Below are 26192 nucleotides of genomic sequence, written 5' to 3' on the forward strand. Positions count from 1 at the left end.
GGCCTTCTGGCAGTTCTCTCCCTGCGAGAAGTGAGGTTACAGGGAACCAGGCAGAGGGCTTTCTCGGTAGTGGCACCTGCCCTGCGGAATGCCCTCCCATCAGATGTCAAGGAGATAAACAACTGCTTGATTTTTAGAAGACATCGGAAGGCAGTTCTTAATGTGTGATGTTTTATTGTGGTTTTATAATTTCCTGGACGCAACCTAGTCAGATTGGTGGCATATAAATAAATAAATAAATATTATTTCTCATAGGGAAGTTACTGTTCCAACCCCCTATTTGTGGTTGTCCTTTTATGAGCTTTTATCACTTTTGCAATATCCAATTAGAGGTACAGTAACCAGAACTTTCAAGTGTGGTCACACCACAGATTTGTATCGTAGCATTATGATATTTTGCAGTTTTACTTCCAATCCCTTTCCTCACTATCTGTAACATGGAATTCAGATCTCTCACAGCAGCTGCACACTTGGGTCATTTCCACTGAGCGACCCATTACACAAAGGAAGATTTTTCTCCTGGATAGTCCATGATCAGCCCAGATCCCATAAGCATTTATGTGAAGTTAGGGCTTCTTCATGAATGTGCATGACTTTATATTTGCTTACATTGAATTGCATTTGACATTTCACTGCCCATTCACCCAGTTTGAAGAGATCCTTTCGGAGCTCCTGGCAACCATCCTTTTTTGTTCCTGCCACCCCGAACAATTTGCTGGTGTCATCTCAAGGCTCACCCCTAACTTCAGAGTTAAAAGCAGCGCCTGGGGAGCTGCTGTAATTCAGAGCAGACAGTATACGCAAGTCTCGCCATCCGAACGCGACACGTTCTCAGGAAATCATTTGCGTTTGCATAATGAGCCAACAATTTCCATGGGTTCCTACGGGAAATTTTCTAATGCTTTCTCAGCCACGGAATTTTGACCCCCAAATGATGAAAAAACTCCTCTGAAACCTTGCAAAAGGCAAACAAGGAAGGAAAAATCCTCTCTTATTTTTCTGATCCTTCCCGCTCACCATGGTGTCTGGTGACAAACAAGCAAAACACAATAAAATAAGACTTGTTTAAGGCTGCTTATTTGTCTACATTACTATGTGCAGGTCCAGTACCACTGAATCTGTGGTTTGTATAAGGAGGCTTGGATATTAATTCCTCATTGTTTGGATAAGTGAATTTTCGTATAATTTTCGTTTGGATACTGCAGGCATGCCCAAAGCCCGTTTCGGGGGCCTAATCCAGCCTGGGGCAGTTTATTTCCTGGGATAAAATCCTTCAAAAACCGTCAACAACTTCGGGGTAAAATCATACAAAAAAGCTCAACAACTTCAACCCTAAAAAAAAGATAACAACTTTGGTTGGCTCTTTGGTCGGCCCTCACGGCCCTTCACTTCATCAAATCTGGCCCTCTTTGAAAAAAGTTTGTACAACACTGGGATAGTGAGACCTGCATGTACTGGGCTAGGAAGGCTGACTCAGCAGAAGGCCTCTGCAAAATCCTTCTCATTTGGAAGAGATTGGTAACAAAATTCAAGAACCGGTTCAAAACACTTTGAAGTGGACATGTGGGATTTCCAGGGAAGTTTTTTTGGGGGGGGGGCAGGAAAAGGAGAGAGAGCAGACAACACATGTGCGGTAGATCTCACTCATTCACTCACACCAACAGGCAGAGAGAAGAACCAAGAACTAGACCAGAATGGTTTTATCGTCACCTATTACAATTAAGTAAAAAATATTTATTCTCTGTACACTCCTGGACCCCCTCCATGCCAAACACCCAATCAAATGGACAAAATCAAACTTCAGAATGCTGGCAGCTTCACCGAAAGGAGGAGGCCTCTGCCGAAGCTTGTAGAGGGATGGCAGCACATGCTCACTTGAAGAATTTTAAATAGCCAAGTGTTTGGGGTGGGTTCTTGCCCCTGTTCACCATCCAAACAGGAACTGGTTGGCAAGGAATCACCTCTCCATCAGGGGGCAGAGCATGAAGTCACAATTCAGTCTGACTGGGAAAGGCTACAATCCCCCCAAATATTTGATCAGCTCTGCCAGTGCTGCTTGGGAGGAGGCTGGATGAGCACAGCGTGGAGAAATGTTTTGGAAACAAAAATAAAAAGCTGCTTTTATTAGGGAAAAGAGAATCACTGTGGGAAGCTAAGAGGACTCAAGGATCAAATCTTCCAAGAGACCGAGTTCTCCTCACAGAGGCAGGTTTTTGGAAATGTACAAGACATACTTGGTAAATCTGAAGTCTGGCCAAGAGAAGGCAGAAGGATCAGAGGAGTTTGTTCACAACATGGCAGGGAGCCTGCCTTGACAACACAAAACTTCTGTGGCAAACAGCTGCTTTGGCAGCAGGACTGCAGCCCTGAAAGACACACTGCAATGTCTTACACACAGGAAGTTAACATGGCAAGGAGGATGATATTGGAGTCTTGCCTGGGAAAATGCTGCTGCCCAGTAGGGGTGGGGCGGCCTGATCACATGGGGTAGTTCAGCACCACATCCTGTTTGGCCAGCTCCAGCAACATAGGATCGTCGAAGAACTTGCTGATGCTCACGTCCTCACTTAGCCCCTGAGGGAGAATAGGATGTCAAAGCATTAGACTGGAAGCAAGAGGAGGTGTGTGTGTGTTTTTATGCTTCATCGCAGGGCAAGAGCTGCGGAGGCCAGCGGAGGCAAACCCTAACCATAAGACTTACCTTCCTGCGCCTGGTTTTGATCATAAACTCTCTGGCCAGATGTGGGGCTGGCTGGGGCTCCAGAGGTCGAATCACAATGCTCTTGTCCAAGGGGTCACCAGGCACAATCTGAAATGTAAGGGGCACGCAGTGTGTGTTAAGGAATTTTAAGTATCTTGGATTCCTAGGTGCATAGAGAATCCACAAATATCCATGATTCACATGGCACGTTAAGTGGAAATCTTGGAAGGCTTCCAGAGCATCACCAAAGTCATTTTAATAGACTTACAGACCTGGAAGGGACCAGAAAAGTCTTAGTACAGGATACACCCCGCCCCACTCTGAACAGCATTCTCCACATCATACATCACACTACAGCCTCGCAACCTCTTACTGTTTTACATCTTAAAAAGGGCCTTACTGAAAAGGGGATCAACCAGCTATTTATATGGATCACAGGAATGGAGAAAGACAGAAGGAAGCAGGAGAGGGGTTATGACGACACAAGGTTTGAAATATTTGCAGCCCAGGCTGCAGGAAGCATCACGCTCTTCCACTGCTGCCGACATCTTCACAAGGAAAAAAGAGGCAGGAGAAAAGCAGTGGGGCAGGTTGCAAAGGACCTTCCTCTAGCCACGGAGATAAGGAGGTAAGGACTTCAGTGCTGCACAGCACTTTTTTACCCCCCCTCACTTATGTGGAATAAATTGCTGCAAAAAAGCAGAATGTACAGAAGCAAATGTGCCAATTTATATAAAGCAGGATATAGAATTCATTTTTTCTTTTTACATCCTTAATTTCTTTTTTACAAAGTAATAATCATAAATAAGAATAAAAATGTGCACCCCACGACCATTCCATTGTAACTATCCACTCTCCCAGAATTTCAACACCTCTTGCTATGGTTTGACACCTTTCCGTTTCAACAGGGCAAATTCTACAAATGCCTTCCGTATCTCCTCAAAATAATTTCTCCTGCATATTCCCCGTCCTACCTTAATGGCACATGTTCATTTATCATTCATAGCTATATCCCACACCTCTTTATACCTTTCTTCCATTTTATATTCTGCTTGCCCCTTCCACTCCCAGAATTCACCTTCTCTTGACAAAGAATATGGGGTGCAAGGAGCACACAGTTCAAGTTAGGTGGACTTCCTGCTGCTCAAACAGGGGAGAACCTGCCTATGAATTAAAGAACTTGGCAGCCTGGGAATTTGAATGCAAAAAGAGATTTGGAGCACTGGCCTCTTCCTTTGCTATCTACCAACAAGCCCCTGCACCACTTACTTGCCAGTGGTGGAAGACAGACAGTGAGAATGCTTGTCCCTGGGTGTGTGTCCTGAGGTCTGTCTCAAACCCAAAGGAGTCAATAGCTGGGATGAAGGCTTTGATGGTGTACAGAGGGGAACCTGGGATTGGTGCATCTTGGGTCACGTGGCCTCTGCAAAAGAAAAAAAAGACATTAGTTTCCCCCTTGATTGCTTGCCAAAATGCCCCAATCCCAACTCAGGAGATTTGCCCCAGCGGGGGACAAAGGAAGATGGCAAGTTTCAGCAGAGAAGTGGGCAAATAGGAAAGACTCACAAGCAGAGCTATGCAGTTACAACACGTGTAGTAAAACACAGAACTGAAATGGGAGGTTTGGGATTTCTGGGGGAGAAAGAATAGGAATGTAAACATCTGAGGCAGACCAGCCCAACATCCTGTCTCCAGCATCAGATACCCAGTGAAGGTTACAAGCAAGGCATGGTGGAGACAATCATTCCATTTGATCCCAGTAACTGGTACTCAGGTCAGAATGAGCTATTGTGGAGGAAACAAAACAAAAAAACAAAAACAAAAAAACCAAAAAAAACCAGCAGTCCCATCTCCTCTTCCTTCATGCAGACAAGGAAAGGACACCCAACCACTTTCCTACTGTTACAGTGGTACCTCAGGTTACAGACGCTTCAGGTTACAGACTCCACTAACCCAGAAATAGTACCTCGGGTTACGAACTTTGCTTCAGGATGAGAACAGAAATCGTGTGGTGGCGGCAGCAGCAGCAGCAGCGGGAGGCCCCATTAGCTAAAGTGGTGCTTCAGGTTAAGAACAGTTTCAGGTTAAGAACGGACCTCCGGAACGAATTAAGTTCTTAACCCGAGGTACCCATGTATTTCGGACTATACATTTCAACAGCTGAATTCCCACCAAATGTTGGCAGGCAACAGATCTCCGAGAACAAGCTAAAGGGGAGCATTTCGAACCTAAAGCAACACGGAAACTAAGCAGTTAACCAACATGGCTGCCACTCACCTGCGCCTGGCCAGGACCGTGTATACTGCAGAGACGCAATCCGCAGGAGCCTGGACTTCCACGAAGTAGTATGGCTCCATTAACCGTGGGGTGGCCTGAGGAGGACAGAAGGAAGGAGTCTTTAGCATCAGCAGGTGACAGCAGCTTCTGGGTTCAGGAGCTCCTTCTTGTCTCCACTGCTGCTATTAGCAGACAGCACTAATAAACATGCCCTGATCAGATTTGGGGGGTGGGTGGGGACTGGCTTACAAGTGCCTTTTGCACAGTGAAGACTTCCAAGAGCTGCACATTACGAGGACGGGAGACAAGTTATCTTTCAGAGGGGCGGCAAGGGAACTGCAGCTCAGGCCAGCTCAGAGGACATTACTGCGCCCATTTCCCTGCTGCTGCTAGTCAGCTGTGCCAAAAGAACCACCTTAAAGGAGAAAATCTGCTAGGATTTAACCTCCTTCCGTCGGGCCTGTAAGACAGAGCTATTCCGCCTGGCCTTTAATTTGAATTTAGCCTGATCTTTTACTTCCCTTCCCTCCCCCTCCCCTTTTATGAAGATGACCCGCTCTGAGACCCCAAGCTAATTCTCCCCTGGTCTCCTCGCTGGCCCGTAAGACCAATTCAGCCAGCTAGCCATGGGGACTATCTAATGCTTATTTCCCCTAAACTGATTTTTGAATTTTATTGTTATTCATGTTTTTATACTGTCTTTTATGCTGCTTTTATAATTAAGTGTTTTAAATTTGTTGTTAGCCGCCCTGAGCCCGGTTTTTGAACCAGGAAGGGCGGGGTATAAATAAATTATTATTATTATTATTATTATTATTATTATTATGGCTGCTCAGCAGTGGGGACACGCAAGGCGCTGCAGGGCGGTTCTTACCATGAGGAAGGCAGAATACACCACCCGCCTGGCTGTTGGGATGATCTGCCCACCTCCCCGGTGCAACGGTTCCTGGGCGATCACAGCATCCAGGATTTTGAATTTCACATTGCGGATCACTGGAGTGAAAGGAAATAGAGGACACCGTGAGAGACGTGGGATTGGAAAGGTTTTGGCTGGCAAGCCTATGCTCAGGCTGCATGGGCTCCAATCCCTCCCACAGTGGACAGCCAAGAAGCAGATAAACAAGAAGAGTTCTTAACGAGTAATTTATTCAATATTCACACAGAGAGACAAAGGAATGCAGTCCTTCTGAGAATAATGGCGTTGCTCTGAGTAAAGTCCCACTCCTCCGTCTCTCCTATTATACGTCATCCCTGTGTCAGCTGATCTGAACTTTCTGCCTCTGAGCTTTCTGTTCTACTACTCTCAATGCCCGCCTTGTCCTGGGAGAGGGGGGTCAGGAACGCTTTTCAAAGAAACTGAGTCTGTCAGCTGTCTCTCCTCTGGTTCTTCTTCTTCCTGCTGTTCCTCTCCCAATATTTCCCAGCTTCTCCCCTCTGCAGCCTCTGAACTCTGACCTTCTGCAAACCACTGCTGTAAATCTATATTGCTCTCCTGTTCTTGGGAAGGTTCAGGAGAAGGGGGGCGGTGGTCCCCCACCATTCCTCCTCAGTCCAGCCCCTGACATCTACCAAGGAATTGCAGGAGACTTTAACCATATCCTTTCCCTTGTTATTTTAGGTGAGTCTCAGCTTAATAATAATAATTAATTTTATTATTTTTACCCTGCCCATTTGACTGGGTTGCCTCAGCCACCCTGGGCGGCTTCCAACAAATATAAGAGCATAATAAGACATCAAGCATTAGAAACTTCCCTGAACACGGCCGCAGGGCGGGCGCCACTACCAAGAAGTCCCTCTGCCTGGTTCCTTGTAGCTTTACTTCTTGCAGTGAGGGAATTTCCAGAAGGCCCTTTGTGCTGAACCTCACATTCTAAAATTTACACAAGTGAACTTTCTGCTGCTTAGAGTCTTTTTTCTGAGGTACAACAGAGTTCAAAAGCCCCCTAATTATTCAAAGGCTTTTTGAATCGCGTTGACCACTGATAAAACCAAACATGAGCTAAACCTCTGTTTGCTTCTGTCTCCAATTTCTTTGTGCATTCCAGAACCATAGTCCAAATAAGAACAAATTAGGAAAAGGCTCTGGATTAATCTCTGGGAAAAGTTCACATTTCCCTAGAGGAATCTGGGAAGGAGTCACGTGGCTGCTGCTGAGAAAAGCCTGGAGTCACTGTCATTTGAGACCCACTAAGATGCGACAGTTTCACTTTTGGTAGAAAACGCAGCTTGCGTGGGATGGATCTGAAAATCCCTAGGACAAGTTAATTTTTCTAGATCTTTTACTTACACTCATCACAAAGGGGCCCTTCCCTGGTCCCCCACTGGAAGCCCTGCACGATGCTGTCCTTCACGGAACCCAAGAGGGTTTTGTCAACCTGTAAAAGAAGAAAAACACACATAGCAGCTGAAGTAGCAAGTAGCAGCAAGGAGAAGTTAATCTCTGTGTGCAAACTGGAATATGTGGCACTGAAGCTCCCTCTGCAGAAAATTTACAGGCAGGGGAGAGAGTGGTGAAACACAGCCACGAGGTCAGTTCAAGGTCTCTTAGGAAGTTGGAGCTAAAAGGCTTTACAGACAGAGTGTCCTTCCTTTTTCACATCTGCTTGCTCTACCAGTGCAGCAGACCAGGTGACCTGCATGCATCTCCGTGCAGGCAGGAGAAAGGCTGGCTTCAGGGAGGAAATGGGAGTCATCTCTTGGTCCAGCCTCAAGCCAAGACTTTCCTCAAATGAGTCTGCCTGGGTGGAGTGCAGAGCACGCCAGTGTTCTGGATCACTGGCTTGCAACACGTAGGGAGAAATTCTGAAGACAAATACAGCTTTTCCTAAGCCGTGTGATTCCCCCACCCCAATTCTCCATGAGCATCATCTGCACAATTTATTTCAGGGTTCACAGGATCTGATAATTCTTGGATGTGAAATCTCTTGATACCTGGGCTGCAAAACTGAAGTAGTCCTAGGTAAGAGTCATTTGATCACTGTGGGCTAAAAACCAACCCAAATCTCTCTGGCAGGGTCCTTACCTCTGAGGGCAGGGTGTCATCCACCAGGATGTTTGGTCCAGTAGCATCAGGCCCAAAGGCCCAGATGGAACGGGCGGCCAGCAAATCCCAGTCATATTTGGTCTGGAAAAACTCACCCAACTTTTTCCTAAAGGGAAGAGATATGCAAACATTGAAGGAACTCAAGTACTAACTGGTTTAACCTTCTCACCAACCCCTCTCCAAACGTGCAATGAATCAATATCTGATAAATGCATCTCTGGGTTATTTGTGGTGTTTTTACACGATTAGAATGTGTGCTTTTATTTAAAATGCATTTCTAGGTTATTTGTGGGGCATAGGAATTTGTTCTCCCCCCCCAAAAAAAAAATATAGTCCGCCCCCCCACAAAATCTGAGGGACAGTGGACTGGCCCCCTGCGGAAAAAGTTTGCTGACCCCTGGGTAAGAATGTACTGCTTCCATTGGAAACTTGACTGTAACCATTCTAAAGTATGAAACTGTTTTATATGGCTGTAATGTTTATTAAATTAATTGGCTAATCAACTAGAAACATTTAGGTCAAGAAGGGGGGCCTTGATTAATCAAGACGTAGATTTGTTTATTTTTAAACTTATTTTTAATCGAAGTATTTTGTCTCTTCTGACTCCAAAGGCCTGACTTTCTTATGATTTTGTGCATTAGCAGGTTTCAGATAAGGATGCCCAATGCAAGCAAGAGGGATGAAGTCCCTCTCTTAAGGAGCTGAGGTGAACTTCCTAGTGTCTGAAGGCAAAGAAAATGTGTGTGTGTGTGTACTTGTCTATCACAGTTAACTCTTCAGCAAACTCCATACCTGTTCCATGTTATCTGCACCACTTCATTCTCAATGTCTTCAGCCAGACCCTTTTCCAAAGGCTCGGCTATCATTGTGATCTTGTTCCTGGAACAGAAAGACATATGTCAATTCAGCTGGAGAGGAAGAGGTAAAAGCAATGCTGGTCTGCTGGGAAACTGCTCTTCAATTTAAGCCAATTAAAAGTAGGAAGGCGACTGCCCTGGTAGTTTGAAATGGCTGTTTTCTTGTTCTGCTGTTAGGGGATAAGGGTGAACAGTTGTTGCCCCTCTTCAACTCAAGATCCTTTAAAGAACTGAAGAGGGCCAATTTATCTTCTCTTAATCATCTGCTCTCTAGGGCAAGAGTAGGGAACCTATAGCCCTCCAGGTGTTGAACTCCGAACTCCATCAGCCCCAGCTAGCAAAGCCAACTGTCAGGGATGATGGGAGTCATAGTCTAATGATATCTGGAGGGCCACAGGCTCCCTACTCCCATTCCAGGGTTTATTTTCCAATAGGGTTCTACCCAACAGGTCCCACCTTGTTCTACTGCATCTCCTGCCTCTGCAGTTTAGTCTGAAAGGAGCAAATTCGTTCAAAATAGCAACTGCAAGTAATAAAGGCCTGCGGACATAAACAAAATGCTTGCTTTCCTTCTAGGCAAAATTATACATCTTCTTCTGCTTCTGGAAAAATTGCCTATGGCAGCATAAAGAAAATATCCCGACCCGTAGGGATAATATGAACAGCTTGCTGAATTGAAAACAATTGCCACTGGAGGGAATTTCAAGTGGCTATCATGTCATGCTCCCTCCCAGGTTACGTGAAACTTTTTAAACACAGCATATCCAACTCTGGCTGCCCAAGGGCTAAGCCAGTTCATTCAGTGCAAGATGGTGGCTTAGCTTTTTTTGTAATAGCACCACACCCATGGCTCGCATTTTAAGACTCTCATCAAAGATCTTACTTTTTATTGGGCGTCTCGGCAAAACACTTCAGGGAAGAGGTTTCCACAACCGTCTCGCAGAATGTGACAACAGGGTCAGCTACCTTTGAAAAGTGAATAGAAGAATGGGGTAGAGGTGATAAAAAAAACTGAGTGATGGACCCAACCTCCCTTGTTCAATTCAGATGGGCAAACCAAGATGAAGATAGAAAACGCCACCCACCCCCCAAATCAACATATCAGAGTTAGAAAGAGAATCTTTTTTGTACCTTGATATCAATCTCCGAATACATTTTTCGCAGATCGTGCATTACACAGTCAAGATACAGCTCGCCTGTTCCCAAGATCACGTGTTCCCCAGATTCTTCCACCTGGAGGCACACGAACAAGATAAGCTTAACAAAACCGGCAACCATTCAGAACTTCATATGGGCTGCATTAGCAGCTGGAACGTACAGCAGAATATGAAGGCTTGACTGAACCTTTTGGGGTAGATCAGAGTGCTGGATGCTGGGAACAAACAAGGAATATCACAGCCATCTTTTCTGAGTGTAGAAAAAGCCAGGCCCTAAGGAGAACAGCCCCGAATCCCTACCCCCACCCCCAATGGCAACCAGCAACTGATAATGTGCATTTAAGACAGAATCAGTGCACAAGGAAACACACGCCAAGTAATACATTCAAACGTAATGCCCACAACCCATGAGTATTGCTGTTTCCCACATTGTCGCTGTAACTACCGTATTTTTCGCTCTATATAAGACGCACCAGACCACAAGACGCACCTAGTTTTTGGAGGAGGAAAACAAGAAAAAAAATTTTCTGAATCTCAGAAGCCAGAACAGCAAGAGGTATCGCTGCGCAGTGAAAGCAGCAATCCCTCTTGCTGTTCTGGCTTCTGGGATAGCCGCGCAGCCTGCATTCGCTGCATAAGATGCACACACATTTCCCCTTACTTTTTAGGAGGGAAAAAGTGAGTCTTATAGAGCAAAAAATACGGTACATTTTGAGGCACCTATACAAAGCACATCCCCCTTGACTTTGCCATACAGCAGAAGTGTAAAAAGCACATCTCAGCAAAGACCTACCAATAAAAAAGAAATGAAATGAAACAGAGCCTTGAGCTCCTGCCACGAATCTGGCCTCACAGGTACCCTTGTCATTGGCACACGCCTCAAAGCTGTGCTTTTTAAAACCTTGCCCCAGGAGGTTTTCTGATTGCCTAGAATTCTGCCCTAAAGGGGACTTGATAGTGTGGAGAAGGAAAGTTGCAGTCTGCTCCCTGTTCCTACTGCCTCTCCATCCCACCCATCCAAAGCAATCGCACACACCTTGGTGGTGAGAGACGGGTAGCTCTTATTAACCTTACGCAGACCGTCCAGCATCTTGGGGAGCTCAGAGGGGTTGACAGGCTCAACAGCTATTTTAATGACAGATGTGGTGTTGAACTTCAAAGGGCGGAAGATCTGAGCCTGAAATAGAACAAGAAGATAATTATCATAACCATAATCAGTAACTGTGTTCTGCCTTTCTCCCAAAGAGCTCCAAGTGGCAGACTTGGGGTTATAACAGTGATCCTCTATGGTAAAAATAAGAGAATTTTGGTTTCATATGCTGGTTAGCAAACAGAGATTAAATCACAATTTCCCAGTTCAGACGAACCATGGTTTAAACAAACCACAACAGAAGCTGGAATGAGGGAGGAGGAGTGTGTGGGCCCAACAATTGTTCTCTGCTTAATAAACCATGATTTAGTAGCCTGAAATTATGTTTTAACCAGCTCTATGCCAGCACAAGAACAAACTAGAAAAACAAATTACGTATAGATTCTTAAGGTCCTGGTCTACTCAACACTTAAAGCACACCTGAAGCTGGCCAATACATACACACACAGCTGAGGAGGAGCCTTCTATATAATTTGGCTAAAACAGACTGGATGGAAGAACAGGCAAGGAGACAGTGTCAATGCACAGAATGCCACATTGGTCTGCTGCAGAGGGCAGGCACCATGCTGTTCTCGTATCTATTTCCATTGCTCACAAGACAAGGGAGATGTTGATGACGGCTGCTTTACCTCTTCATTGCCTCTGGGCTCAGTGATGGTGGCTGTCTTCACAATAGGCTGGTCCACTCCCTCGATGAGCACCCAGTTGCCAGCAGGGACTCTGTTCACCTCTATGTGATACCTGAAATAAGACACATTGAATTGAAATTGAAATACTTTATTGTCACTTGCACAACTTGTATACAGTGAGATTACACAAGCACCCCCCACTCAGCTCTCTTAGTCTTAATTTCCCCTCGTTTACTGACGCACACCCACCAAACCTGAAAGTCAGTTGCCCTGTTGTTATATTTTCATTCAGCAGCCTAACAGCCCACGGATAGAAGCTGTTCTTTACCTTGTTGGTGTGACTAATCATGCTTCTATATCTTCTGCCCGAGGGCAGGAGATCAAGAAAGCGCCGGCCAGGGTGTGAGTCATCCCTGAGAATTTTCCTCACTCTCCTGAGGCAACGTTCTTCCGCGATGTCATCCAGCGGATTCACGGGACAGCCCATAATACACATGACTTCTTTACACCTTTGAAAAAGTCATGCTTCCCATCCAAGGAATACACTGTTCTTGGCTGTCCATAACTGTGACTTCTGCACATAGTGTGTGTGTCTGAACAGTTTGTCAGAAAGTGGGAAACCACTCAGATGCAGGCCAGCCATGTAGAGAGAAGTGACAAGGGGAAAGTGTCGTGGGCACCACAAACCATGCTAGCCCCAAAAGCAGCACAGCTCCTGACTAATGGTGGCCAAGCCCATCACACAACCTGTGCTCTCCCACACTCTGCAGCTACTTTCAACAACAGCAGAAATCCCAGACTGTGTGCTGGGTTTCACACTGCTACAGAACAACAAACCCCTGTGTTGCAAACTTAACACAACAAACAACACAAGCAACACGATGACCAGTATGCTAGACAGCACTGCAATTCTTATTGCATAATATACATAATTTAGTACAACAAAAACAAAATGTGTACACTTGTAAATTCTCTAATATATTTCAAATCAAATGAACACACGTCTGACAATCTTTGAAAGTCTGTAGAAGTATAAACAGTCTATAGTTGAAACAAAGTAATAGATGCAATCCTGTGGGCTAAGCGATAAAACTTTTTAGGCGTTCATGGTGCCAAAGTAGTAAGTGAATAACAACGTAGGACAGTGATCCCGGATAATCTGACTGTTTGGCTGGAATCTTCTTCAGCACAACCCACAGGTTAGAAAAATGCACAAGAAGCAGTGGTCATAAGGATATGTAATAACATTGCTATTCACTTACTACTTCGGCACCATAAACGCCTAAAAAGTTTTACCGCTTAGCCCACAGGATAGCATCTATTACTTTGCTTCAACTATAGGCTTATTACAGTGGTGCCCCGCAAGACGAACGCCTCGCAAGACAGAAAACCCGCTAGACGAAAGGGTTTTCCGTTTTGGAGGCGCTTCGCAAAACAAATTTCCCTAAGGGCTTGCTTTGCAAGACGAAAAAATCTTGCGAGTTCCTGCGGGGTTTCCCCCCTTTTTCCCCCCTTTTCCTAATCTGCTAAGCCGCTTATCAGCTGATCTGCTGATAAGCCGCTTAACAGCTGATCCGCTAAAAGCCGCTAAACCGCTAATAGCGCTAATCCGCTAAGTTGTCAATGGGCTTGCTTTGCAAGACAAAAAAACCGCTATACGAAGAGCCTCACGCAACGGATTGATTTCGTCTTGCAAGGCACCACTGTATACTTCTACAGACTTTCAAAGATTGTCAGAGGTATGTTCATTTGATTTGAAATATATTAGAGAATTTACAAGCATACACATTTTGTTTTTGTTGTACTAAATTACGCATATTATGCAATAAGAATTGCAGTGCTATCTAGCATACTGGTCATCGTGTTGCTTGTGTTGTTTGCTGGGTTTCACACTGCACCTGCCACCCCAACCTGCATGGAGAATGCAAAGCAGGGACCCCGCGTAAAGCCTTCCCCAGAACCGCCTACCTTGCTACAGAGATCCAGAGGCGCCCCACTGTGCAAATCTGCGAGTCCTCCTCATCTTCCAGGGTGTAGTTTTCTCCAAGGACCTTGACAGGCTGCCCCGCGTGGATGGTCCCACTCAGCACCCTGCCAAAAGCATGGAACTGGACCCCATCGTCCGTACTGTACATCTTTGTGGTGTGGCACATCAGCGGGCCCTTCCAGACAAAAGGTTTTGACAAAGATCAGCCTTCGTGCGCCGCGGATACAGACAAAGGTGTATGAAAACAGTGGCCACGGTCCAGAGGAAAAACAGCTGCTTTTTGGATTTGAGTCCTGGCAATTTGATCGACCAAATCCAGACACTGCTGTCCAAGATGAGGCTGCCAATACTGGGCTGAGGGAACACCTGGGCCAAACCCATTAAGTTCATTATTCTATGGACTCATATACAGTGGTACCTCAGGTTACATATGCTTCAGGTTACAGACTCCGCTAACCCAGAAATAGTACCTCAGGTTAAGAACTTTGCTTCAGGATAAGAACAGAAATCGTGCTCCGGCGGCGTGGCACCAGCAGGAGGCCCCATTAGCTAAAGTGGTGCTTCAGGTTAAGAACAGTTTCAGGTTAAGAACGGACCTCCGGAACGAATTAAGTACTTAACCTGAGGTACCACTGTAATAACAAACCTATGGCATTGTGAGTTGGGTGTAGAAGGCACTGGGGTCTCCAAAGAAACGTAGGAGCTGTTACAGATGTCTCAAATGGTTGTACATCAAACACCTCAGACAGACAGATGTAACGGCAGCAGTTAATGCTTGTTATCCATAAGTCAGTCCTGGGTGAGGGCTAGGTCTGATTTTACCCTAAAGGACACATGTTGAGGAGAGCGAGATCCCCATAATTTCGCTGCCCGCCTGCTTTTCCTTTCAGCCTAGCTCCAATTCCAAACTCAAGCCCAGGGAAGCAACTTCACCAAGTTCCGCCCTCATCTTTTCTGCAGCCTTTTGAGGTCAGTGCCTACTGAGATTTCACCCCTCCCATATCCAAGAATCTCCTGACGAGTCTGCTGATTCTCCAGAGAGGAGGAGCAGTGTTCTGCTTTCTACTTATTCAGCTGCAGCACCAAGTCAGTCACTCAGTGTGTCGGAGAGAGAGAGAGACTGAGTGCTAGAGATCGTGTGTAGAGATAAGGTTGCTGCTAAGAGCAGCTGCAGACGCTCAGTGTAGCAGTCATTTATGCTTAGACCTATTTAGCTCTGTATATAGTTTTGTATCATAGTTGTAGTTATAGAATAAAAGAAGATATTCTACAGAGCTGCTCTCCAAGTCGTGTATACACTGCTAGACTCTGCTATACTCTGCTGTGCGACGACTGTATTGTGGAAGTGAATCCGGTGCTCACAACTTTAAGCTGTGAGTCCACAGCACTTTGACCTGGTGGTCTCTGGAAGTGCTACCCAGCTTGCCTAGCCCAGTCGGGGTTGAAGTGCATGAGTCCAGTTGGTGACACTGGCTCAAGGGCAATGCTGACACCTACTGCAGCTCACCCACGAACAAGGGAAAGACATGAACAATCAAGCGTGGCTGCTGCCGTCACATCAAGCTTGACCTAAGACACTTAGCTCCTGACAGAATTTACAAAATCTATTCCTGGCACAGCCATGACAGTTAAATAGGGTTTAAGCTCAGAGTGCATACACGCGCCTCTTTCCTTCCCTTCAGGCGTCTCCTGTTTCTCTGCCCCACTAGCTTGGGTGGCTGACAAATAAAACTTCAATGTTTGGCCACCCCTCCTATCTGAGTGCTCTTAGTCAATTTCAGCACAGATCATTCTTAGAAACAGTTTACACACACGTTATAAATGCAGCATGGGAACACGTTGAAAATTCCCCATGTGACAGTGGCCACTGAGCAGAGATTCGTTCGCATACACAAAGGTTGTGCAAAGAGTGGTACATAAAGTATAAAATTATACAGTCGTACCTTGCAAGTTGAACGGAATCTGTTCAGGAAGTCCGTTCGACTTCCAAAACGTTTGGGAACCAAGGCGCGGCTTCCGATTGGATGCAGGAAGCTCCTGCAGCGAATCAGAAGCTGTGGAAGCAGGGACGGATGTTTGGGTTCTAAAGAACGTCCGCAAACCGGAACTATCACTTCTGGGATTGCGGCGTTCGGGAGCCAAAACATTCGACTTCCGAGGTACGACTGTAATATGGATTACCGTATTTTTTGCTCTATAAGACTCACTTTTTCACTCCTAAAAAGTAAGGGGAAATGTGTGTGCGTCTTATGGAGTGAATGCAGGCCGCGCAGCTATCCCAGAAGCTAGAACAGCAAGAGGGATTGCTGCTTTCACTGCGCAGCGATCCCTCTTGCTGTTCTGGCTTCTGAGATTCAGAATATTTTTTTTCTTGTTTCCCGCCTCCAAAAACTAGGTGCGTCTTGTGGTCTGGTGTGTCTTATAGAGCGAAAAATATGGTAGGTGATAGACCCTAAGCAACTGCATAGCTTAAAAAAATAATAATCTACACAGTGATGGACAAACCACCAAATCAAAACAGACTTACAGAACACTGCTTCCAAGTAGAGCAAAGTTCTGATTTAATACCAAACTTCCTTTTCTTACTGCCATGAGAAGAGCCTGTTGGATCAGGCCAATGGTCTATCCAGTTCAGCATCCTGTTCTCGCTGCAGCCAGTCTGTGGTAAGCCCACAAGCAGCACTTGCCAAATGAAGGTCTTCATCCACAACAGCCCTGGGGGACCTTTGGCTCTCCAGATGCCACTGAACCACAACCCCCATCAGCCCTAGGAAACATGGCCAATGGCCGAGCATGATGGGACTTGTTGTTCAGCAACGTCTGAAGGGATGGAGCGTCCCTGTGAGGAGAATCAGAACTTACAGGGTTAAACAGTTCTGAGTGACGTCTCACATTCTGAGGCGTGGTTATGTTCACATACGGGAGCCTTTCTCTCTGTGTGTGTGAGCTCTTTTGTTTTTGACGGAGAAGTGAAAGGATGCCAGCCAATTCGCTGGGCTGATTTATGATGTTGTGCTACTCATTAAAGACTGTTGGAGATTAGAAAGAAAGCCTGCGTTCAGTCTGATTTATTACCCACACAAGGCAACAGCTTTTCCCTGCTGCGAGGACTCTGCTAAGGACTTAAGTAAGAGCTCGTGTTTTCTATCAGCACGGACGTACAGTGGCGCAGCAAGAAACGTGCCGGACGTCATTTTATCTCACAGTCCGCTCTCCTGCTCGGAATCATGCAGCCAGGCTACTGCCATTAAGAAAGAAAGGGAGTTAGACGGAAGTCTTACATCAGGGTCACATTCGCTCATGGCCTCTCCCAGGTCCGAGTCAACTCCGCCTGTGTAGTTGTGCTCGATCTTGGTCTTTGCGCCCGCTTTTGGGGAGGGGATGTGATGCACGCACATGTCCACAAAGCCTGGGAGAACAAAACTGAGTGAGGCAGCGCTTCAAAAACTGAAGTGGCATGATTTTCAGGAAGAGGAAGCCTGTGTTAGCTTTCAACTTTCACCTGACTTCAACTTTGTACCTGTAAGGAACACTTTCCACATTGGTTCGTCTTAAGCCTTAAACGCTGGAATTTGTTCTAGCGTGCGCTTTCTGTTCATGCAGCATGCTGACCATGCGCTCTGAAAAACACAGGTCTGCAGCTGCGATGGATAAGGCCAGACAAAACTGATATCTTCCAACTCTTCTTGAACTAAGCTAGTAGCTCTTGACACATGGATTCCTCCTGCTGTCTCCCCAAGATCAAACAACACAAGGGAGAGGATTTATAAATTAATAATTCTCACTCAAAATACAAAAACGTAGCATCAACCACTGTAACTGAGGTACAGCAAATATAAAGGCAGACTAAATGGAAATACCATTTCTCATAACTTATAATTAGCCGGTGGAACTCATTGCTACTGGAATGAAACTCTCTCTAACATCCTTCTCCAGTTCTTATGATGCCATTAAGACTCACAAGCAGGAGGGTGCAGCAAATGAGAAATAAACACAATGGCTGCACTCTCAAGATCCTTTTATCTTACCCTCCTCCAAGATGCTCATAAAGCAAGGTTGGGTTTCACAATACACACAAGTCTTTCAGAAGGAGTCAAGAGCCAAGATGTCCTGACTTTACCCTCACAATAGCCCTGTGAGGTAGCTACTAGCCCAAGGTCACCCAGCAAACTTCACAACCAAATGAGTATTTGAGCTTAGGTCTTCCCAGTCCTAGATTAATACACTAGACCACCCTATTCTGGGTTAATATTGCCTTGAATAAAAAAGGCCAGTCTTTCTCACCCTGACCCAGCCACTGTGATCCACGTGATGGTCACCTCCAGACTTGATTATTGTAACGAGTGCAGAACGCCGTGGCGAGACTCCTTACAGGGTCCTTGCCGCGGGATCACATTCACCCAGTGCTTTACCAGCTGCACTGGCTCCCGGTGGAGTACAGGATCAGGTTTAAGGTGCTGGTTTTCACCTTTAAAGCCCTATACGGCCTAGGACCCTCGTACCTACGGGACCACCTCTCCTGGTATGTCCCACGGAGGACCTTACGGTCTTCAAATAAAAACATCTTGGGAGATCCTGGGCCACAGGGAGGTTAGGCTGGCCTCAACCAGAGCCAGGGCTTTTTCGGCCGTGGCCCCGACTTGGTGGAACACTCTGTCACAAGAGACTAGGGCCCTGCGGGACTTGACATCTTTCCGCAGGGTCTGCAAGACAGAGCTGTTCCACCAGGCCTTTGGCCAAGGCACAGTCTGACCCCCTCCTTCTGTAATCCTCATAGAACTCTAGCCCAATGGTTGCCATTAATTTGACTCTGAATTTATTTTAGAATGAATTTATTTTAGAATGTATTTCAATTACCGTATTTTTTGCTCTATAAGACTCACTTTTCCCATCCTAAAAAGTAAGGGGAAATGTGTGTGCATCTTATGGAGCGAATGCAGGCTGTGCAGCTATCACAGAAGCCAGAACAGCAAGAGGGAATGCTGCTTTCACTGCACAGCGATCCCTCTTGCTGTTCTGGCTTCTGAGATTCAGAATATTTTTGTTCTTGTTTTCCTCCTCCAAAAACTAGGTGCGTCTTGTGGTCTGGTGCGTCTTATAGAGCGAAAAATACGGTAATTGATTGTGATTTTATTTAAACTGTGCTATTTTTACTGTTGTTAGCCGCTCTGAGCCCGGCTTCGGCTGGGGAGGGTGGGATATAAATAATTTATTATTATTATTATTATTATTAAATTGCAATTCAGCACTGACACTCAACGCCAGAAAAGGGGTTTCCTCAAAATCCCTCAGCCAGAGGCAGCTTGTTTCAACACATGCCTTTGGCAGTCCTCTTTGGCAAGGAGATAAACCACACTGCGAGAAAAGAGAAGGACGATGAAGCCTACCTGTAAACTCCCCAAAAAACTTCTTGCAGACGAGCCTCAAGAGGGGGCGGATGTTGAGTTTCAACTCTTCTTTGGTCAGGTGGATCCCCAGTTCATCCAGAGTCCGGGGCAGGGTGGTGTCAACGTCCCCAACAACCTGGGGAGAAGCGAGGAAGTGAGCAGGCGGAAGATCGAAGCAGAGAAGGTTCCAGACCAGGAGCAGCTTAACTTTTTTTAAAAAAAGCTTTTTTTAGCATTTGTTTAAATCTCTGCCTTAAAAAACAAAACTGGTCTAAATATGTACATTTTTTTGGCAAAGGGTATTTAAGGAGATAACAGAAATCACTAGGTTAAAGCTAACTGAAAGACCAGGGGTAGCATTGTTATCCATTTATGATGGGGTAGAAGATTTGGCGCTGTGGGTTAAAGCCTCAGCGCCTAGGACTTGCCGATCGAAAGGTCGGCGGTTCGAATCCCTGCGGCGGGGTGCGCTCCCGCTGCTCGGTCCCAGCGCCTGCCAACCTAGCAGTTCGAAAGCACCTCCGGGTGCAAGTAGATAAATAGGGACCGCTTACCAGCGGGAAGGTAAACGGCGTTTCCGTGTGCGGCTCTGGCTCTGGCCAGAGCAGCGATGTCACGCTGGCCACGTGACCCGGAAGTGTCTCCAGACAGCGCTGGCCCCTGGCCTCTTAAGTGAGATGGGCGCACAACCCCAGAGTCTGTCAAGACTGGCCCGTACGGGCAGGGGTACCTTTACCTTTACCTTAGAAGATTTGCAGACAGTGAAGGACTTGCTCACAAATTTATTGACAGCTGCACAAAATATTATAGCTAGGAAGTGGAAGGGGCAAGCAGAATACAAAATGGAAGAATGGTATAAAGAGGTGTGGGATATAGCTATTAATGATAAATTAACATTTGCCATTAATATTTTATTTTTATATTCAGTTGGAAGCCACCCAGAGTGGCTGGGGAAACCCAGCCAGATGGGCGGGGTATAAATAATAAATTATTATTATTTATTATTATTATTATTAAGGCAAGATGGGGAATATGCAGGAGAAATGATTTTGAGGAGATATGGAGGGTTTGTACTGTTAAAATGGAAAGGGGTCAAACCATGGCAAGAGGTGTTGAAATTTTGGGACGTTGGATAGTTACAATTTTTATTCTTATTTATTTATGATTATTACTTAGTCAAAATAAAATAAATAATAATAATAATAAATTTTCTTATTCTAATCACTATATTTTCTTGGATAAATACTCTGTGTATGCTTGTATTCACAGTCAGGAGTTATCCATCCATCCATCCGTCCATCCATCCACCCATCCATCCATGGGAATCCAAAACATACCTGAGCTAGTATCTTGTAGAGAGGCTCAAGGATGAATTCCACAAAACTCCGCTGTGAACTACTGGTTGGGGCTTTTTTAGTGAATTTTCTCCTAAAAAAACAACAACACAAGGTCAACACCTGAGTGGTTCTGAAGACTAGTTAAAAAAGCCTTTCCCAGTGGCCATTATCTGCACGCTTGAGAAAATTTCTAATCACGGACCAGGAGAGGTAAACTGGAAAAAAGCATGTGTGTGCACGTTTTCATTCTCCCAACCATGGGGCGTAGAAACCTTGGGACGTATATGAATTATTACTACTAGAAGTGCCATTTTTTTTTGCTCTACATTCCTCTATCTGAATCTAGATGTTGGGTAGTGTGAAACTGTTAGAGTATTTCCGTCCCACCTTAAAAGGGAGCAGGCTATGTGAGTCATACAGCCTGCGTATTTCCTGTTCACAGGATGTTTCTGTTTCGATAGAGCTGTTGTGTCTCTCTCTCTCTCTGCGCCTGAACACGCTAGCAGGCAGACATGTTTTTCTTTGTCCTGACCGACGCTGAATAAACTTGTAAATAATGCTCTCCTGAGTGCAACTTTCGCTGTGCATTATCTGCTGAAAGAGCGTGCATCAGTTCTGGAATGTGAAAGCTATTTTCTGGAGCTCATGTCGCTAATTGCTGATACTGTATCTACGGGAGGTCAATGGACGTCCGGAGTCCGGAGTCGGCGTGGAGGCAGTGATGGCCTATGTCACCCTGGCAGTATCCCAACAGAAACTGCATCTATATTTTTTATCTTGGGATGACTATGTCGATGAGTTACACTCAGTGTCAGGAGACAGCCATATCTGGGATATGGAAGCCTTTTTTCAGTAGCACGCAACTTGACTTGCTTCCTGGAACAACCCAGAGTTATTTTCTCAGTCCACCTTTTTCTACATATGACATTGCTTGGTTTAAATATTATTTGGCACACCTGGGAGGTGTGCATATGCAAATGACTCACCTTTGAACAATGGGGTGATGTTAACGGAACTCTACAACATCCTTACACCAAACAGAAAACACCTGACTTACTCTCTGTCTTTTATCTCAGCATTTGGTATGCTTAAGATACTTGCTATTTTGGGTTGCTAATTTACACTGTTTAGGCAAAGCTGCAATGGAAAAGGACAATGAATTAAGAATAAAAAGCAAGAACTCCTTACGTCTTGGGGTTGAAGTAGATGTCTCCCCAAAGGCGCTTTGCAAACTCCTGGTAATTGATGTCTCCTAAAATGAACAGAAGGCAGGGGGTCCAGTTATACAGCTTTTGTGGCATATTTTTCACATGATTTAAAGCATATAGTGAATTTTGAGAGTCAGGCTGACAGTTTTATCTTCAACCAGGTTCCTTTAAAGCTGCATAATTCCTTCCATTGCATACCCAGCTTGGACCTGCCCTGGATATGCTCATGTTGCAAAAAGAAGCAATTAATTAGAATGCAGATTAGAACAGCGAGGACAGTACATCACTGCAGCTACAACTATATGTACGCTAACCAGTTCCTTAAAAAAAAAATCACTTGAGTCTGATTAAGAAAATTATAGAAAACTATATAAATGGGTGAGGTAATGCAAACATAAATAGCTCTGTTCTCAATTATTATTTCATTTATGGCTACCTATTTAAATACTGCCTTCAAGCTGGTGTACAAAATCTAGTAAAATACAGTATCAGAACATAATGACCATCCAATTCAAGCACACCAGGTTCCCATCGAATTGTATAGCATAAGTTAATTGGGGTAAAATCAGCAACTTGATCTGTCCCTATGGCCATCACTCTACGGCCATCAAGGACAGATGGCACTGTTACCCCCATCCCAAATGTGTCCTAACCTTACAGTTTCCCATATAAGCAAATGTCTGCCACTCTTGCCTTTAGGAAAAATAAAGTGATGCCCTTGGAATACCTTCATGGCAGGCGCGAAGCTTGTCTAACCTCTCCTCGTCATCTGAGTCCTAACAGCATCCACTGAGAAGGACTTGATGAAGGCATGATCTATGTGGCGCAACAACAACGCCCCCCCCCCAGGAGTCCTCACAACACTTGATCCATCTCTGCCCACAGGCTCAAAAGAGATGGGGAGCGTGCTCCAAGTCAAGGGACTAACATTTATACAGCATTTATACATAGGCTTTTCATCAAGAGATGGACAGATTCTTAACTAAACTGCATTGCTATCTTATAAGCTGTATGTAAAGCAGATCATACAGTCTCGGTTACGACTAAGGAGGAGTGAATGGCAAGCATTTAGTTACATGGGAGAAAGTAGTGCACCCAGGGACATCACTGAAGTGGCAAACAAACCAAATCTCTGCCTCTGATGCCTCCAGCCATTTGCAGAGCCCCAGCTCTCCCCTAGAACGTGATGGAACCTTGAGAACTGGCAAAGATACGTTGCATACAGAAAAAGCACAGATGATTTTCAATGCAGAAATTGCTACAAACATAGCAGACACATCCTCACTGCAAGGTTGTGTGAACCTTTCAGAAGGAGTCAAGAGCCAAGGTGTCCCCTGACATGCACATGAACATTTTGGCTAATGCTTACCGTACATGTCAGCATAGATCTTGGCAAAAGAACCCAGCGTGAAACAGATGCTGTACTGGGAGCTGGCAAAACAGACATTGCCCAGGAGTGGTGAAAGAATCAGATTCTCATCTGTGGAATACATGCTGCAAACAAAGAAGTGGTTTTAAGATAAGACAGAACCAGGCAGCACCACTATCAAGAGACACACACACACAGAGAGAGGGGGCGGGGAAAGGAAGCAGTTTCAGCTGCTACAATAACAAAGCAATTCAGAAAACTTCATTTATGAAGTCTAGCAACAATTCTGACACGCCAGGGAAACCGCAGCATTGACATTTACAATTAATCGGTTAAATGTAAATACATGTTTGATAGTTATATAAAAAACCCCAATTCTTTAAATGATTGAATGAATTAGGTCTGCCAGTTAGGCAGAGAGAACAAAAACTTTGGCACAATTAAAATTCCCCTTTAAGGGGTGATGGGGAAGAAATGAAAGTTTAAATTTCATGGAGGTTAGGTGCCTATACTTCAGTAGACTTTTACCTATATCCAACACTGGGACTTCTAACTTTAGCAAATATAAATCTAGGTAAATACTGGGGATTCCCTAAAAAAAAGATTAGGTGTAAGACTCCCCAAATTTGGTTGGTCTCTCTCTTTTTTATATAGAGTGAGCTGGGTGTGGCTTTGCATCCATGGTTATATCCAATGGTGAGTGTCACTGGAACTAACTTAACTCTCAAAAGCATGTTATAAATGCTGGCATTTCTATACCTGATTAAGCCGTTGACTTCATCCACTATGTGCCGCAGCTTGTAGTAAGCGTCAGTAGGAGGCAATTTCAGTTCCAGTATCAGCCGGTCAATCTTGTTAATGCACACGGTCACTGCCAGCCTCTCCTGCACTGCATGCTTGATCAAGCGTTCGGTGTTGAGCATGACCTACAGGGACACACAATAGAAGATGATGCCAGGTGGGGCGTGAGGAATCGGGCGCTGACCCTTCCCTGCTGGGAGAGCAGCCTGCAGGAGCGTGTATGCTCAGCAATCAGCATGAGGTCCGCTTTTAGAAAATGTGTTTAATGCAACATTGTCTTCCTTTAAGCCTGCCCCATCCAATGACCTTTGACAAAAATAAAGCTCTTAATCACATGGGGAAGTGAACATGCAGGAGAGGGAGGAAGATTAAATTTTATGGCGCAGCAGCACATAAATGCAGAGAGAAGCAGAAGATACCCCTTTAGAACTGGTGCTAGTGCAAAGAGAAGGGGGCAGTCTTTGGATGGGGCAATCTGAGATGGGGCAGTCCCTCTTGGTTAACAGAGAGAGCTATCAGTCTTCGGTGATACTAGAGGGGAGGGGCATCCCTTCCTCACTCAGAACAACCCTGATCAGGCAGCAGTACATACAAGTTGCCCAACTAAGGATGTATTCATTGTGCTATTAACCTGGTCCTACAAAACTTCATCACACACCACTAGAGGTTACCAGGACATGGATAACTGTGCCCGTGTGCTGGTGAAAGGTGCTGTGCACCACTGAGACTCAGTTGGTGATCTGTAGGAAACGATGGAACCAAAGATTGCACGAGATAGGCAACGGCCACCAAAAAACAGTCCTCACATCTTTCTCCCTGTAGCATCTAGCAAGAAAAACGGAAGCTGTGTGATGTCACCACACTTTTGAATTTTGCCCATCTTTACTCCATGGCTGCTACTTACGCATTCAGGGAAACCTGAAGCAAAATAACATCGTGTCATGTGGTTTGCTTATTAGGTTTTTTTTTAAAAAAAGGGTGGGGGAGACACAGGGCTGTTTTTCTTCAACACCAGAAATGGGGTAGGAGTGGGAGGACACTGAGAACGTGTGGCTCGTTATGAGTTTTGAGGGGAGACTCTTTGAAAGAATCAGTAGGAAAATTAAAATCAAATACGTAATTTCAAGGATATGAAACCCTGAAAAACAGGACAAACTAAACACACTTTAACTTTAACAACAACAACAACTAATGATTCTATTACTTTAAAAAGAACACCAGCCAGAGCCAGACAACAAAGAAACCTCATCAATGTAGGAGTGCAAATATCCAGAATGTGGGGTCAGGTGGGATTACTATGAGAAATTATAAAATATGCATCAAGCCACTGTGTCCACGATGAATGCATTGTGTTGACTGGGTTTGATACATTGACAATAATTTCTGATCAAATCCCACAAGCCTCTGCATCTCTGGCCATTTCCTCTACTGGCCATTTCTCTCTTCACATGTCATGTACAGTGGTGCCTCGCAAGACGAAATTAATCCGTTCCGCGATTCTCTTCGTCTAGCAGTTTTTTTGCCTTGCGAAGCAAGCCCATTGACGGCTTAGCGGATTAGCGCTATTAGCGGTTTAGCGGCTTATCAGCTTAGCGGATCAGCTGATAAGCGGCTTAGCTGCTTAGAAAAAGGAGGGGGAAGGAAAAAAAACCCGCAGGAACTCGCAAGACATTTTCGTCTTGCGAAGCAAGCCCATAGGGAAATTTGTTTTGCAAAGCGCCTCCAAAACGGAAAACGGTTTTCCGTCTTGCAAGGCATTCGTCTTGCGGGGCACCACTGTACATAGCCCAGTTGCTTAGACAGGCAGGCTCCTGGGTCATCAAAGACAGTGGGCAAGTTTCTTTTATGTAGCTTTCTATATGTTAATCTTAGGGTGTTAATCTTAGGGCCAGGAAACAGATCTCACAGGAAGGTGATAATGATCGTTGTCCTCCTGGCCATCCTCCTTATCATAATGTATTGCTTGTTTATCACCTCCGGGATTGCCAAATGCTCTTCTTTGTAGTTCTGTTCTTTGTTTACCCTGTGCTTAATTAGTTATGGTGGTTTAACTTTCTCCCCACGTGGGTTTGTTGAAATGCTCAGAAGAAATCTGATTGGTTCTTATGAACACTCTGTAAAAAGTTCTTTTGTGAATAAAACTACCTGGGCCAAGGGCTGCAGAAAAAAGAGGCACAGAGAGACGATTATACGCACCCTTCCCAGAGTCTTGCTGGTTCAAGCCTCTGTGTGTATTTTTATTAATCAGAGTTCAATCCTTCCTTTACTTTGAAAATGCCTCAATCAACA

At 45.1% G+C, this 26192-nt stretch overlaps 1 protein-coding gene across 1 annotated transcript in view; it reads right to left on the reverse strand.

Annotated features, from left to right (window-relative positions):
- Positions 1-1685: 1685 nt before the first annotated feature.
- The window catches only part of EFTUD2 (elongation factor Tu GTP binding domain containing 2), a 33443-nt gene continuing 8936 nt past the window's right edge, over positions 1686-26192 (reverse strand). The window contains exons 10-28 of the mRNA XM_079949383.1: positions 23862-24028; positions 23103-23227; positions 21714-21777; positions 20526-20616; positions 19189-19324; positions 17083-17210; positions 13783-13976; positions 11815-11926; positions 11072-11212; positions 10010-10111; positions 9762-9844; positions 8814-8900; positions 8001-8127; positions 7266-7353; positions 5853-5971; positions 4979-5073; positions 3971-4124; positions 2702-2809; positions 1686-2574 (exon numbers count right to left, since the gene is read on the reverse strand). Of these exons, the coding sequence (XP_079805509.1) occupies positions 2479-2574; positions 2702-2809; positions 3971-4124; positions 4979-5073; positions 5853-5971; positions 7266-7353; positions 8001-8127; positions 8814-8900; positions 9762-9844; positions 10010-10111; positions 11072-11212; positions 11815-11926; positions 13783-13976; positions 17083-17210; positions 19189-19324; positions 20526-20616; positions 21714-21777; positions 23103-23227; positions 23862-24028 (2217 nt within the window). The 3' untranslated portion in view covers positions 1686-2478. The remainder of the gene's footprint in view (positions 2575-2701; positions 2810-3970; positions 4125-4978; positions 5074-5852; positions 5972-7265; positions 7354-8000; positions 8128-8813; positions 8901-9761; positions 9845-10009; positions 10112-11071; positions 11213-11814; positions 11927-13782; positions 13977-17082; positions 17211-19188; positions 19325-20525; positions 20617-21713; positions 21778-23102; positions 23228-23861; positions 24029-26192) is intronic.

Source organism: Podarcis cretensis (genome assembly GCF_951804945.1).
Source record: "Podarcis cretensis genome assembly, chromosome: 13".
Classification (NCBI taxonomy): Eukaryota; Metazoa; Chordata; class Lepidosauria; order Squamata; family Lacertidae; genus Podarcis; species Podarcis cretensis.